Source organism: Mastigoproctus giganteus, chromosome 6 (assembly GCF_048544385.1).
Source record: "Mastigoproctus giganteus isolate SK-2022 chromosome 6, ASM4854438v1, whole genome shotgun sequence".
NCBI lineage: Eukaryota > Metazoa > Arthropoda > Arachnida > Uropygi > Thelyphonidae > Mastigoproctus > Mastigoproctus giganteus.
In genome coordinates, this window is record NC_143580.1 from 199057739 (window position 1) to 199075318 (window position 17580).

Here is a 17580-nt window from a genome sequence, read left to right on the forward strand (position 1 = left end):
TAAGCATTTGCTTGCTTCATTTGCTGTCTCCTTTAATATAACTGGATAGATTCCATCCACCCCAGGTGCCTTTCTTATGTTTAACTTCAAAAATTTCTCCTCCACTTTGCTCTCAGTTATTACAAAATCACTTAGCTCCCTGTTAGTGTTTGATAAACTTCTAGCATTCCCCTCCTTGAATGTAGATGCAAAATACTCATTCAATTTAATTATTGAGGGGATTACCAGAGGTATTACAAAATCATCTAGCTCTGGCAGTGAACTAAATGATTTTGTAATAACTGAGAGGAAAGTGGAGGAGAAATTTTTGAAGATAAACACAAAATAGGCACCCAGTGTGGACGGGATCTATCCAGTTATATTAAATGAGGCAGCAAAGGAAGTAAGCAAACCCTTAGCCATAATTATGAGAGCTTCCTTGAACTCAGCGGAAGTACCCATGGACTGGAGATGTGCAAATGTGACTACAATTCACAAAGGAGAATCAAAGGGCGACAAGTAATTATAGACCTGATAGTTTAACTTCTGTTCCAGGAAAATTAATGGAGGCACTGGTTAAAGAAGCACTGCAGGATCATCTAGACAACACTTCAGTTATAGCTTGGACACAGCATGGTTTTGTTAAGGGAAAGTCTTGCCTGACCAATTTGATTGGATACTATGATGTGGTCACAAAGGAACTGGATGCAGGGAATAACTTTGATATCATATATTTGGATCGTAGAAAGGCTTTTGCTACTGTTGCACATGGAAGACTGCTGCACAAATTGGAGCAGTGTGGCATTGGAGGCAAACTGCTGCTAGGGATAAAGGGATGGTTGAGTGGGAGAAGACAGAGTGGTAATCAATGGACACTACTCATCGTGGACTAATGTTATTACTGGAGTACCTCAGGGTTCAGTGTTGGGCATTGTTGTTTTCTGTATTTATAAATGATATTGATGATGGTATATCAAGCTTAATGTCCAAGTTTAAAGACAATATGAAGGTTGGCAGGGTTCTTAAGGACACTAATGACAGTATGCTGCTGCAACAGGATCTAGAAAAGTTGAGAAGATGGGCTGAGAGGTGGCAAATGAAGTTTAACATTGACAAATGTAAAGTACTTCATACGGGAAGCAGCAACCCCAGAGTGAAGTATCAACTCTGTGCTACACTGACAGTGGTAGAGAACAAAAAGGACTTGGGGTCCTTTTCGTTCTCTACATAGGCACAGGCAGATATGAAGTTTTCTGAGTAGTGCAGATGATCTGCAAAGTAGCTCATAGTGTCATGTCAATGATATACAGAAATTTTTCTAGCAGGTATAAAGAGGTGATTATCCCCTTGTATAAGGCAATGGTCAAACCACACCTTTTATACTGTATACAGGTCTGGAGGTCCCATTTCAAGAAGGATGAAGAGCTGCTGAAACGAGTACAGAGTAGGGCAACAAGATTAGTGAATGGAACAAAGGGTTGCTCTTATGAAGAAAGGCTTAAGTTTTGCAAATTACAGTCTCTGGAGACTAGGCACCAGCGAGGTGATCTGATAAAGGTGTATAAAGCCTTGAATGGTTTGAGCATGCTCAATGGGGATGGGATTCTTCCTCTTGCTCAGAATAATCACCTGAGAGGGCATAAATTCAGATTGAGGAAAGACAGATGTCGGATAGATGTGAGGAAATTTGCCTTTAGCCAGCAGGTAGTTGGTTGGTGGAACAGACTTCCATCCCTTGTTGTGGAAGTTGATAGCCTAAATAAATTTAAGGCTCAGCTGGACAGGTATTTGCAACGAACGGAGGGGTGAAATGGGAGTGTTTTTTTTTTTTTTTTTTTTTGGCTGATGCTACATAAGTTTGCTTTCTGCAAAGTATCTATCTACATTAAGTGGACCAATCTAATTCATCCCTTTCCTTCTAGTTTACATTAGTAAAGGTCCTTGAGGTTTTCACAGACATTCAAATACAGCAGACAAGCTGTACTTACTATCTGGAAGTCTAAAACGCTGATGGAACTGATATTTGGATGACTCTCAAGTCAAGTGGACCTAATTTCGGCAAAGTCCAGACGGTCTGTGCCAGCCAATCCTCTGCTTGCACCTTCATGATGGTGAGACTGTTAGTAATCCTGAGTATAACCTCCATGCACAAGCACACAGTGGATGACCACCCAGGTGTGAACCAACGTAAGCAGGGGGTCGAGGTGTTGTGTCCACACCACAGGGAGGAATGCCGTCCCTCTGTATTACCAGGGAATACTAAGGGTTAATGACTCTCATCAACCAGTGCAATACCACCATTTTGCTTATTGGAGGCTTGAAATGGTGGAACCCATGTTTAGTCTCCAAAACTAAGTTCCGGTCAACCTTTCCCCATCTCTTCCATATTGCAGTATGACTGATGACTTTTGAGGTTATGATGGACACCGTGGTGAGATCCAATCTTCCTTACATTTCGAGGGTACAGCTCTAAAACGGTATTTGCAGCCGGGCCGGTAGTTAGTATACCAGATCAAACCTATTGGTAATTCTTTAGGAGGCATCCAGATCAGCTAGTGTATAATCTTGCTACCTCTACTCTGCCAGATAGTGACTGGGGGGGAGTCAGAGTAGTGTGTATGCAGGGAGCATTGTCGAGGCCATGGATCTGGATATATTCTTACCTTGTGTACGCCATACCCAAAAATAAAATTTCATTACTTCATACAGCATGTCCATCCATCTTTTTTCTTACTATTGAATACACCATGAATTGTCAAACTAATAGAGTAAGCTTATCTGCAAAAAGATCTAAACCTCCCAAACATTTCCTAGTTCATTTCACAAATATACGTAGACTCAATTCTAAATCTCAACAATGTCCATTTCCACTTGCAGTCTGACAAACCCCATGTACTTTTTCTGACAGAATCTCATTTATCGGTTGATCAACTACTGCACATCTCGGTTGCCAAAATTATTTTATGTATGATTCCTTTCGCCTTAAAGGTGGTACTTGTGCATAGGTCCGTTCCGATATTCCCTGTCAGAGACTTGGTAATTTGGAATCTCCTCTTTTCAATCATCTCTGGCTTAAAATCTCTCTACCTCATTCCGTCAAATTCATTTGTTGTCTATACCATTCTTCCAACTCCACTAATCACTTGGAACTCTTCGACTTCCTCTCTTTGCAACTTTGCTTCCTCCAGTACAACTTTCCTAACAGTGAGGTAATTTTCCTCAGTGATTATAATGTTCACAACTCCAGCTGGCTTCTGTTTTCTAGTCACACCGACGCAGCTGGTCAAGAAGCTGATGCTTTTGCAATTATTAATGACCTTGCACAGATTGTTCATTTACCTACAAGAATACAAGACAATCCCAACCATACAGCCAACACACTTGATCTTTTTCTCACAAACAACCCTTCTAAGTACACGGTCGAAGTGAGAGGTCCTTTAGGCATTTCAGATCACAACTTGGTGATTTTCTCTTCTCCAATGGAACCTTTATCTCATGGCTATTCCCAACCTCTTGTTGTTTGGCATTACAAGAATGCAAAATGGGATGACCTGCGAGATTTCTTTTCTTCTTTTCCTTGGTCGGACTACTGTTTCAAAACTTCTGATGTCGACGTTTGCTCAGATAATGTCAATGATATTATTCTTGTAGGAATGGAATCCTTTATCCCACACTCCAATTTAAAATCTCATCTTTTATCTAAACCTTTGTTTTCCAATAAAGGTGCTAAGGCCATTCAGGAGAAGAATCTTGCACATCGTAATTGGCTTGTTTCTAATTATTTTTCATTTTCTGCCTACATCAGAGCTCACAACAACTGTAAAGCAGTTATTAATCATTCTAAACTAGATTTTGAACAGGCTAAGATTAGAAAACTTGCTTCTTGCCCTAATGGTAGTCAAGCATTCTGGTCTCTTGCCAAAGCTATTGGCTGCAACTTTTGCCCATCTGTGCTCCCACCTCTGTCAAAATCAGATGGTTCTGTTGTCACTTCGGCCAAGGATAAAGCTGTCCTGATAGCATCCCATTTTTCTTCCAACTCATGTATTAATGATCTTGGCAAAATGCCTCCCACCATTCTCAACATGCACCATTCAATGCCTCTTGTGGTCTTCCATCAAAAGGATTTTGACGAATCTTGATGCTAAGAAAGCTCCAGGTACTGATGGTATTTCTCCATTTGTTCTCAAAATCTGTGCTCCTGAACTTACTCCTGTTGTTTGCCGCCTTTTTTCACTTTCTTATTCCAAAGGTGTTTTTCCTTCTGCTTGGAAATTTGCTCATATCCAGCCAGTTCCTAAAAAGAGTGACAAATCCCTCCCATCCAATTATTGTTCCATTGCAATTACTTCTGCTCTTTTTAAAATAATGGAAAAATCAATTAACCGCCAACTCAAACTACCTAGAAACCTTCCATCTGATCAACAATCGCCAGTATGGATTGCGTCAGTGTTGATCCACTGATGATATTCTGGCTAATGTTACCCATTTATGGACAAATTCAATGGAAAAGTTCAGTGAAACACAAGCAGTTGCCCTTGACATCTCAACGGCTTTCAAGTGTTTTGGCATAAAGGTCTTCTAAACAAGCTTTCATCTTATGCTTTGCCAACTGTTTTTTGTAATTGGTTATCCAGTTTTCTCTCTGGTCGCTCACCGAGGGTGACAGTAAATGGCTCTCTGTCTTCTAAATTCTCCACTAATGTTGGTGTCCCCCAAGGTTCAGTTCTTTCCCCCACTCTTTTCCTCTTGTATATTAATGACCTTCTTCTACTGACTAGAAATCCTATCCATAGTTTTACCAATGATAGCACATTGCATTCCCCTTTCCACTTTGAGAAACTTTGCTCTGTTCAATCAGCTTCAACTTCTCGAATATACACTAACAATTCCTTAATTGCCGATCTTCAGGTAATTCTCCAGTGGGGCAAAGACAACTTAAATGATTTCAATCCTTCTAAAACTCAGTCTTGTCTTATATCTATCTCTCTTTGGGATTACCCTGACTTTTAATCTCTCTTGGCACAAGAACATTACAAATATTGCTTTCTCTGCATCTAAAAAATTTGGTTTTCTCTTTCGCTCTCAGCGTTACTTTTCTTCCAAACTTGTTCACTCTGTACAAATTGCAAATCCGCCCTACCATGGAATATTGTTCCCACATCTGGGGTGGTACTCTCCAAACCTCTCTCAGGCTTCCAGATTCCATTCAGAAGAGGGCAGTTAGGTTAATTAATGACTCATCACTACTGAGTCTCTCCACTTGCTGTCTCATAGACATACTGTTTCTGCTGCATGCCTTTTCTATAGATACTTCCATGGGCACTGTTCTTCTGAATTGGCTTCTATAATTTCCACTCTCTCTTTCAAAACAGTCCGAATAGGTGCTGCCACCAGCCAACATCCATTTTCTGTCCAACTTCAAACTTACAGAACCAACTTTTCATCTTCCTTGTTTATTCATTCAACTGCTGTTTTCTGGAACAACCTTACTTCATATGTCTTTCCTGAAAATTACAGTCTACAGAAATTCAAGTCTAATGTCAACAAATATCTTCTCTCGTCTTCTCAACCTCTAACCCAAGCATGGTACTAAGTACTATAGATTCTAATACCTCTTGTGTTTGGGGTTTTCATAAAAAAATTTAAAAAAAGTAAAGAACTCTTTGCAGTTTTTCTTTGTATCCTTTGAGAAACATTTCTTGTAATCTCCCTTTGCCTGTCTAACCTCCTTTGTGCCTTCATTACAGACCAGCTTATATCTGTCGTAGGCTTCCGTGTCGCCTGATAATTTATATGCATCCCATGCATTTTTCTTCTCTGCCCTGAGCCACATTTATTCATCTGATATCCATTTAGGCCTACACCTTGAACAGTATTTCTTAGTTGGTATGAAAAGCCTAGTACCCTCCAAGATTAAGTTAGAAGGCCTCTAATTTAGAATTCATTATTTTTAACATCATCAGTTGATACCACTGTATAGAATTTAAAAACAGTCTGAGACCCCTGTAGTCACCTTTACGAAAGCAATAGCCCTTCACTTTAGCCTTGATGGTAGTTAAATCTTTAAGTAATTTCCACATCAGTACATCGTAATCACTGTCACCCTGTGCTTCCTTTATCTGCAAATTCTTAATGCATGAATAATCACTGCTGATAATCAGATGAACAGTATTACGCCCTCTGGTTGCATCTCAAACATGATGCTGAAGAAAACATGTCATCCAATAAATCCACAAGTCCTGCTAGTGTGCGAGCGACCAATCCACAAGTTCCAGTCACCAATACTAATCCAGAAAAAAGTTAAAATCTCCCCTTATAAGACATTCTGATTTACTGGCCCACTATTTCTCTGCACAACTGATCATTATACTCATCAGATTCATTAAGCCTGTAACACATGCCTACTCTCACTTTCCCTTTCCCAGTGCTTATGTCACACCATACTGACTCATCATTGCATTGTCCACCAATGTCAACTGGATGAACTTCCTTAGATTCTATGTGTTTCTAACTAATAGCATAACTACTCCTCCCTGCCTACCCTTTCTGTACCCATTGTACTCCCCAAATACCAATTCTGCACTGCTTATATCTGTGTGACACAATGTCTCTGATATCCCAACAATATCTGCCTTTGATGCCTTAATCAGCACTTCAAATTCATCAAATTTATTTACTCTACTTCTAGCATTGGTGTACAGGCAAGTATACATGCACCTTTTCTTACTCTTGGTTACCCTAACACAGCCCATATATTTACTTGTTACATAATGACTCCCTGCAGCTCTTGAAATCCCCAGCACCTCGCTTTGCAGGCTACTGCTCATTCCAATAGAAGCAGTGAAAGAATCACTTTCACCTATGCCTGTGACTACCATTAATCTATTAGTTGGTTAATCCCCCCCTAGGCTAGCAGTTTTCCGACCCACCTAACACTGCGCCGATAGCATCAGCAAATACTCTTGCACCCTTTCTATTTAAGTGTATCCCATCACTGCAGAAACAATCTCTCCTGTCAACAAGCACAGACCATGCTGAGGAAAATTCTACTCCATGAGCCTTGCACGATCTCTCCTGGGCCGAATTGATTGACAAAGTTCTCATCATATACTCCTCCTATCATGTCTGTGCAGACAGAATTGCAGACACTCAAATTGAACTGTAACTCACAAATTTTTTTTTTAACATTGACCTGTACTTGTTAAGTAAGTCTACAGATCTCCTACTCTTAATGTCATTAGTGCCAACATGTACTACAATATCACCCTTTGTGGCCTTAAAAGATGATATCAACCTTTGCCTCTGGCAGGCATACCCTGGTCCTATTCCACCTATCCTTTTTGCACAATATATTTCCCGTCTCCTTGGCAATAGAGTAATCAACAATAACTAGCTCCTGTGGGAATAGCACATTCTGCCTTTGAAGGTTGCTGCTGTGTTGCCTGATGATCAAATGCAAACTCTGATATTGATGTGGGCAGCTGAGAGCTTGATCAGTCCACCAATTTAAGTCCTTCAAGGGCATCTACTCTATCTTTCAAGCTCTCATCGTTTTTATGTTCATATGTTCTTATGGCTGTTCTGTAAATATCTTAACTTTTAGAACTAGATATGACAAATCTAAACATAAACCATACAACCCCACATAAGTATTTTAGAAATTAGCACACTCTCAATTATAAAAAAATTGCTCACAGTTAAAACCAGAGCCATTAGTTAATAAGCCATTGGACAGTCTGTTCGCATATATAAAAATATTTTTAACATGCCTTGGTTGAAAAGCATTATATGAAATTTGATTTCAGCTATAGTAACATTTCTCAAACTGTAAGATATGCATCTCTGAGTGTCTAGAGATGCTTTCGGTATCTGCAATTAACGTCCAAAATTTGTTATAAATACTTAAACTGAAAAAATTTAGAGCATAGAAAGAACATTGTTATGTGTAGGTCACAAAAATATTTAAGCTAAAAGGGGCACGCAAAAATCATTTCAAACTAATATGGTCCACAAAAAGTTTTTCAATCTAAAAGGGGGTCCATATGTCACTAAATTTGGAAAACTGCTGGTAGAGAAGTAATTGCTTCCTGGAACAACTTCTACCTGATGTGAAAGTGGGTAGTTTGAATAAATTTCAAGGATTGGGCAAATAAAGAGAAAGTTAATGATTATTTATTTATTTGTTGGCTGGTGCTCTATATAAGCTTGCATCAATATCGTTGCATCATTTTGCCACCACTAATACTAATCCAGAAATTAGCACTCAAAAACCTAAAACCCATAGAATATATAGATTCTGAACTATCTGAAATCAAGATTGCAGCTATATCTTTTCTTTGTCAACAGGATCATTACCAGGTCAGGAGGAAGGGGGGGGGGCAGATCTCTACAACATTGTCCAACCTTATTATCCTGGCACATGTAAGAAATTTAAGCGGGACCACCAGAAGATGTGACACCAGGATCTTCTTTCATACTCCAAACTGAGGACCAACTTTGAAACTGAACCCATCATATACACCAGGGACACAATTTACCAGATTACCTAATATACAACAAATCACATCTTGGCTATCTTACTGGCAACTCTCTGCCTATCTACAGTAATGCAGTTGGGTAGAGAGTCTCCAGAAAGTCTTTGTGATACCATAAAAAAAGGGCTTCTTTTGATCTCTCTCTCTCTCTCTCTCTCTCTCTCTCTCTCTCTCTCTACTTATATCTTAGCAGTAGATCAAGCCTTAAAAGGAGCAAATTTTTGAAGCTTTATTTATTGAGGCTATATTATACAACAAAAGCAATAAATACAGGGGAAGGTACCCTTCTCACTGATGCAACATTCAAACAAGCTCTCACACTTTTCAAAACAACCACCCTGTTGTTCTGCGTCTCTACCACCCAACCATCCAAGCCCAGGTTTTCCTTCCTCCTCCCACCATCCACAGTCATCAAGCTGCAGTTGTTTAACATAAGCAAACAGGATACCTGTTCTCCAGAATCCTACAGCTTTTTACAAAAGGCCTTAACACTTCCTATTTCTACTTTGCACGTACACATGTGCGTAGTGCATATCCCTGTACTCGGCAAATCATACATGATGGTTTTGCAGTTATTAATTAATCATATAATATTTTAAAACTTTATTTTTTAATATCCCACAGAAAAATTCCAGAAAAGGACTGAAATACTGGTATTAAATTTCTTATTCATGATAGTTCATTTCTGCACCACAAAATATTTCTCACAAATCACTTCCATTATGTGAAGAATGCTATTGAGTATGATAATTGGACAAACTTCTTTTGTCAGAGAATATTTGGTACATTGGCTATTCATGCCATAGTGTGCTGGTTCTCGTGGTACTCTAGTTCATATAGTTTTGTCAAGTATTAATTCTGTACAAGTATGCATTCATGAACTGAACTGCATGTTATCCAGGATGAAAAATCTAAAAATAACTCATGTGGGGGCCTAACTACAAGTCCTGATTAAAGAGGTCTTTTCAAGATTCCTCATCCTCCAATTAAATATGAACCTAGACACTCTCCAAACAAGTGTCTGCCAGGGGGCAAAGGTTGATGACGTTGTAGAGCAGATATCATCTTTTAAGGGCAGAAAAGGTGATATAGTTGTAAACATTGCCACTAATGATATTAAGAGTAGGAGACCAGCAAAATTACTTAACAAGTACAGGTCACTATTGAAAAAATGCTGTGAATTAGGGTTGAATTTGAAAGTGTCTGCAATTCTACCCAGACAGGTTAGGAGGGAGTATATGATGAGAGCCTTGTCGATCAATTCAGCCCTGGAAAGATTGTGCAAAGCTCAAGGGGTAGAATTTTTTTTTCAGCCTAGTCTGTACTTGTTAACAAGAGAGACTGCTTCTATAGGGATGGGATACACTTAAATAGAAAGGGTGCAAGAATATTTGCTGATGCTATCGAGGCAGTTTAAGTGGGTCGGAAAACTGCTAGCTTGGGGGGGGATACAAGGACTAATAGATTAACAGTAGCCACTGGCAGAGTTGAAAGTGATTCTTGAATTGCTTCTATTGGAATGAGCAGAAGCCTGGAAAACAAGATGCAGGATATTTCAGAGACTGCTGGGAGTCATTGCGATACAAGTAAAAACATGGGTTGTGTTGGGATAGCTAAGAATAGGAACAGGTGCATGTATACTTGCATGTACACCAATGCTAGGAGCTTGGTAAATAAATTTGATGAATTTGAGGTATTCCTCAAAGCATCAAAGTCGGATATTGTTGGGATACCAGAGATGTGGTGTCACACACATATATAAGGAATGCAGAACTGGAATTTAGGGAGCACAATGCGTACAGAAAGGATAGACAGGATAGGAAGGGAGGAGAGGTTATGCTATTAGTTAAGAAACACAAAATCCAAGGAAGTGAAGCCAGTCGACATCGCTGGACAGTGCAGTGTCGAGTCAGTTTGGCGTGACATAAGCATTGGAAGATCAAAATTGAGAGTAGGAGTGTGCTATAGGCCTAATCACTCTGATGAGTATAATAAGAAAATGTACAGGGAAATAGTGTGGGCCAGTAAATCAGAGAGTCTTATAATGGGGGAATTTGGGGGTTGGTCACTCACACACTAGCAAGGCTTTTGTGGATTTATTGGATGATTGTTTTCTACATCAACATGTTCGGGAGGCAAGTAGAGGGAGTAATACTCTTGATTTGATTATCAGTAGAGATTCTTCATGCATTAAGAATCTGCAGATAAAGGAACCACTACGTGGCAATGATCACAGTGTGGTGAAGTGGGATTTACTCAAAGAGGTAACTACCATTGGGGGTAAAGGGAAGAGTTATTGCTTTTGTAAAGGTAACTACAATGGTCTCAGACAGTATTTAAATTCTATACAGTGGGACCAACTGATGATGTTACCAACAGCAAATTCAAAATGGTAAGCATTCAAAGAACTTATCTTGGAAGCTACTAGGCTTTATATACCAACTAAGAAATATTGTTCAAGGTTTAGGCCTAAATGGATGTTCGTTCGTTATTTGGATTTTAGGAGCATTAGCAACTAAGGCCATATTGCTCCGGGAATATGTGGTGGTCATTCCCTGACCTTTCCGCATCCTCTGTATTTGGTGGTGACGGGCTCGAACCCCGGTCTAATCAAAAAGCGTGTGCTATGCACTGCTGCTCCTTCCCACCTGGCTACGGAGGCACCTCTAAATGGATGTCAGATGAATTATTGAGACATATGGCAGAGAAGAAAAATGCATGGGATACATATAAATGAACATGTGACACAGAAGCCTATGATAGATATAAGTTGATCTGTAACCCAGTTACAAAGGAGGTTAGGCAGGCGAAGGCAGATTACGAGAAATCTTTGGCAAGGGATGCAAAGAAAAACAGCAAAGAGTTCTTTACTTATGTAAACTCTAGAAGGAAGGGGATGAATCAGATTGGTCCACTTGATATCGATGGTTCAACTGTTGATGATCCTGCTCAGGTAGCTAACAAACTAAATGAATATTTTGCATCAACATTCACACATGAGGAGTTATTCAGCGAGGGGAATGCCAGAGATGTATTCAACTCTGGCAGTAAGCTAGAGAATCTTGTAATAACTGAGAGTAAAGTGGAGGAGAAATTGTTGAAGATAAATACAAGAAAGGCACCTGGGGTGGATGGGATCTATCCAGTTATATTAAAGGAGGCAGCAAAGGAAGTAAGCAAACCTTTAGCCATAATAATGAGAGCTCCCTTGGACTCAGGGGCAGACTGGAGATTTGCAAATGTGACTACAATTCACAAAGGAGAATCAAAGGGCAACAAGTAATTATAGACCTAATATATTTAACTTCTGTTCCAGGAAAATTAATGGAGGCACTGGTTAAAGAAGCACTGCAGGATCATCTAGACGACTTCAGTTATAGCTCGGACACAGCATGGTTTTGTTAAGGGGAAGTCTTGCCTGACCAATTTGATTGGATACTATGATGCAGTCACAAAAGAACCGGATGCAGGGAATAACTTTGATATTATATACTTGGATCTTAGAAAGGCTTTGATACTGTTGCACATGGAAGACTGCTGCACAAATTGGAACAGTGTGGCATTGGAGGCAAATTGCTGCTATGGATAAAGGGGTGGTTGAGGGGGGAGAAAACAGTGAGTGGTAATCAATGGACACTGCTCATCGTGGACAAATGTTATCAATGGAGTCCCTCAGGGTTCAGTGTTGGGTCCATTGTTGTTTTCTGTATTTATAAATGATATTGATCATGGTATATCAAGCTTAATGTCCAAGTTTGCAGACGATACAAAGGTTAGCAGGGTTGTCAAGGACACTACTGATGCTATGCTGCTGCAACAAGATCTGGAAAGGTTGAGCAGATGGGCTGAGAGGTGGCAAATGAAGTTTAACATTGACAAATGTAAAGTACTACATATGGGAAACAGCAACCCCAGAGCAACGTATCAACTCTGTGGTACTACGTGACAGTGGTAGAGAATGAAAAGGATGTTGTTGTTATTTGGTTTTTAGAAGCATTAGCAACTAAGGCCATATTGCTCCGTGATATGCGGTGGTCATTCCCTGACCTTTCCGCATCCTCCGTATTTGATGGTGACGGGCTCGAACCCCGGTCTAATCAAGAAACGTGTGCTACGCACTGCTGCTCCTTCCCACCTGGCTACGGAGGCGCCAAGAATGAAAAGGACCTGGGGGTAATTGTGCATGCAGATATGAAGTTCTATGAGCAGTGCAGACGGGCTGCAAGAGTAGCTCATGGTGTCTTGTCAATGATATACAGGAATTTTTCTAGCAGGGATAAGGAGGTGATTATTCCCTTGTATAAGGCAATGGTCAGGCCACACCTTGAGTACTATATACAGGTCTGGAGGCCTCATTTCAAGAAGGATGTAGAATTGCTGGAACGAGTACAGAGAAGTGCAACATGATTAGTAAATGGAACAAAGGGTTGCTCTTACGAAGACAGGCTTAAATTTTCCAAATTACAGTGTCTGGAGACTAGGCACCGGTGAGGTGATCTGATAGAGGTGTATAAAGCCTTGAATGGTTTGAGCATGCTCAATGCTGACGGGATTCTTCCTCTTGCTCAGAATAATCACCTGAGAGGGCATAAATTCAAATTGAGGAAAGACAGATGTAGGATAGATGTGCGGAAATCTGCCTTTAGCCAGTGGGTAGTTTGTTGGTGGAACAGACTTCCATCCCTTGTTGTGGAAGTTGATAGCCTAAATAAATTTAAGGCTCAGCTGGACAGGTATTTCAAATAAATGGGGGGATGAAGTGGAAGGGTTTTTTTTTTTTTTTGGCTGATGCTGAATAAGCTTGCTTTCTTGCATCATATGCCTCTACTAATGCTAAAGTAGCAAAACCACTATACAGAGGATTAACTAAGGGAAATAACAATTAAAGTGTACATAACAATTGTATGGATGCTATGCATCAGTGGTATTTTCAACTTTAAACTTTTTGGACAAATTTTTATGCTATTCATTTGCACATTTTATTAAAGGAAAAGATTTTTATATTTAATAATCACAAAAACACATTTAACTTTAATCATGTCTTTAAACAAGACATTCTATTTAAAGGTGATATCCATGAAGAAATGAACTATCATAACACACTTACTACACAAAAAAACATATTTATTGTGGTGGAAAAAGTGTAGTAATAGTTCATTTCTTGACACATTTATCTGCACATTTTATTATCTAGAAATTAAGGCACACGTGAATGGATGTATAAAATGGAAACAGATGTATACAAGACAAAGTTCCATTTGCCATTCCTTCACTTGGGAGGAGAGTAACTTGCATGTGCATAATGACCAGCAGAGGGTTCTACTGGTTATTCAAACACATAATTTCAATATAAATATTGCAATGATAAAAACATGGACAAACATTGACATGAGAAATATCATCTAGTTTTTGCATTCCAAAAGTCAGTACCAACAAGACTGTTCCAAATCTGTGTAAAACAGAAAGAAATGAAAAAATATTCTGAACATCTTTTTTAATAAAGGACCATTTCTACAATAATGATAACCTTTATAGTCCCTTCATCTAGAAGTAAGATTCCCAAACTTGTGACCCACGAGAACATTTTGTCGACACCCAATTGAGAAATTAGTTTCTTTCTAAAAATCAAATCGATGTAACATTACATTGTCACGAAATGTTAGTGAATCTGTATACATTAAATGATACTTTGTCTAAATTTTATTAGATAATTTACCATTTTTAAAAAATGAGAAAAATGTTTATTATAAACTAAATTCAAGTTTAATATCTATGAAAAATTAAATGTTTATTACATGTTAAAAAGTCTATTTACTAAAAAAAGTCTGCTTTTATTTTATAGTTATAAAATTATTAAACAGTGCATATATGTGTATGTAATTTGTACAAATGCTATATCGTAATATAAGGATTGTTAAATGTACAGATAAAAATTTATATGAATTTGAATTTATATGAAATACCTACAAAAAACACTTATGATGGTTGAGTTAGAATAATAACATAACATTCCCACAACACATAACCTAGCCACAATTGCTAAATTCATATTTATGAATGCCTTACCTGATTTCTGAGTTGAAGATGTAGGAGTTGGTGGATACCAAGTCATAGGTGATAATTTTCCAGGAGTTGCATATGTTGATGGAGGATCTCGTTCCAATCTTGCCCACAGATACATCAAATCTGGCTAAAGTACAGAAATAATAAAATGTTCTGAGCATGTTTTTTTATTGCACAGGAAAACAGTTTTTTTTTAAACGTTTATCAAAAGTTATTGGTCATAAAAAATTCAAAAATATCAAAAACTTAACTAAGTCACAGATTTTGGAAAAAATGTTAAGGAAATTAAAAAAAAAACTACATGCTTCATATGTAGTTTCTTTCAAAACCCCTTCTGTGAAAGATTTTGGTATAATATCCATATTGTAACCAGCTTTTCCATTATGCCTTTAGGAAAGATATAAATATGGAAAACAACAGCATCATTGTATGCAACATACAATAAAAGCTCTATTATCCAGGCTATAAGAGGTAGAGGGACATCCACATTATGCAAAAATCTGGCAGCTCGATGGAAAAGGTACACTGTACATTTTATGCAAAAATAAGCATATTGTACAAAATCTGAAATTAAACAATTATAAACAGCATACAATTACCAATCACTGAAAGTAAGATTCATGTACACACAATCAGTATTTGCAGTAATAGCTCTGGTGTTGTACTATGTGTTGAAAGGATGTGTGGAATGCTTGTGAAATGGTGCCTTCAACAAAAATATACCAGTTTTAACCTAGGTATATCTTTGCATTAATGAATTAATACAGTACCAAGGAATTGAGCAATAAAAAATTAGATTTCTTTGAGATAATTCCACATTCATCACTCTTCCTTTAAAACTGCAGCAGTATCATTTTTCACCATTTCTTCCTAGATTAAATCTGTTAACTAAGTTCACTCAGTATTATCAGCATCTAACCATTCGTCAACATCATAAATTTTTACCCTCTTTTCAATGACATAATAGTATGGCAGTTTGCAGCCACAAAATATTCAAAGTTGGAAGACCTTATTCAAACAACTTGTTCCAGCTATTTACAAAAATTCCTAGTTTAACCTGGTTCTACAACTTTATACATTATACAATGTGTTTCACAACTAGTCTTCTATACTTTGGAGAGTGATATTAGAGATATCAAATAAATGTATAATAACATCAGTCTTATTTTCGACCACTGAGGAACTATGGAGATTTCATGGTTCAAAAACAAACAGTGTAGCTAGACAGCACCAAACATCCACTAAGAATCTATATTTAAAGTAGCCCTCAATGGTACTGTGAAGATTTTTGAGCAACACTTAACTGTCTGTAATTATCTGCACTTTCTAATGAACAAATTGCCACTTCTAAAAAATAACATATCTCTAGAGACAAAGCATAGGATTTTTGTTTAGGACAACATCTTAACATTTTTGTCATCAAGTTCATTGAATTTGCATTACAAGAATCACTGGATTGGTCTTGTGGTCCAGTACGGTGGCCACCAAGATCTCCAAGACCACACCCCACTGATTTGTTTTTATGGGATCTTATAAAGTAACAGCCTATAAGACCAAAGCACACACAAGAGAGAACTCCTGTATCAGATTATAGATGATGTTACATAGTCATAACACCTCAAAACAATTCAACAAGAAGTAAATTGTTTAGAATAAGCAAAGTTTGAGTTGTTTGGACATTTGAAACAGTTGCAGTAGTTGTTGTTTTGGTTTTTAGGAGCATTAGCAACTAAGGCCATATTGCTCCGGGATATGCGGTGGTTATTCCCCGACCTTTCCGCATCTGGTGGTGATGGGCTCGAACCCCGGTCTAATCAAGAAGCATGTGATACGCATTACTGCTCCTTCCCACCTGGCTATGGAGGTGTCCACAGTTGCTGTAAATGTAGCAATAAATTCATCTGCTTAATATTCTCATTTATTTTTCTTACATACACCTTGAAATGTCTACAATTTCACAACAGTTTTTAAAAATAGGACCAACATTGCATTAATGGTTTTTTTTCCCCTTGATATCAACTCCTGAATCACTTATAAGTTTATCAAGTGGAAATCTGCTGTACACCAATGGTAACAGTGAAAGGAGTGAAGGTGGAGTTGGGTTTCTGGTCCATAAAGATTTTAAAAACAACATTTTGGAATTCAAAAAGTACATCACCAAGGGTGTCAAGACTAATATTCAAGATTTCTAAGAGGTACAAGCTAAAGATTATAATGATTTATGCACCAACATCGACCCTTGATGATGATGAAGAGGTTGAAGAAATGTACACTGAAATTGAGTCTTCTAGATGAGCAGAAAACCCACTACACTATTATTATGGGGGACTTCAATGCTAAGGTTGGAAAAAGGCAAAACAGTGCAGAAAGAGGAACTATAGGAAATTTTGGAATTGGTGAAAGAAATAAAAGAGGTGAAAGACTTGTGGAATTTGCAGAATCTCAAGGACTGTCAGTAATGAACACTTTTTTCAAGAAAAGGGTGAACAGAAAGTGGACATGGAACAGTCCAAATGGATTAACAACTAATGAAATCGACTTCATCCTCACTAACAGAAGATATATTGTGAATGATGTTACCGTCCTGAATAAGGTAAATGTTGGAAGTGATCACAGAATGTTAAGATGTACACTTGATATAGATGTAGGAAAGGAAAGGAAAAAACTGACTCGAGTAAATAATACAAAGGTCTTTGAAATAACAGAGGAGGAGAAAAAGCAGTATGTACTAGAACTTAAGAACAAGTTTGAGCTTCTGCAGACTGCTCAGGACCAAGATATCGACGAGGAATATTACAACTTTCTGAAAGTGATAAAGCCCAAGAAACCTATAGGGAAACAGAAATCCAAAGAAGAAAAAATTAGTCAAGAAACACTTGTCATGATGAACCAAAGACGACAAATGAAGAGCAAGAAAAACACTGACAGGGAGAAAATTGAGTATACTGAGTTATGCAAAGCCATTAGAAAGAGACTCAGAGTGGATATAAGAAGATTTAAC

At 38.1% G+C, this 17580-nt stretch overlaps 1 protein-coding gene across 1 annotated transcript in view; it reads right to left on the reverse strand.

The window, feature by feature from the left end:
• LOC150084862 (uncharacterized) overlaps positions 1–17580 on the reverse strand; it is a 243598-nt gene that overhangs the window by 196525 nt on the left and 29493 nt on the right. Inside the window, exon 3 of the mRNA XM_090376371.1 lies at positions 14583–14706. Within this exon, the coding sequence (XP_090232497.1) occupies positions 14583–14706 (124 nt within the window). The remainder of the gene's footprint in view (positions 1–14582; positions 14707–17580) is intronic.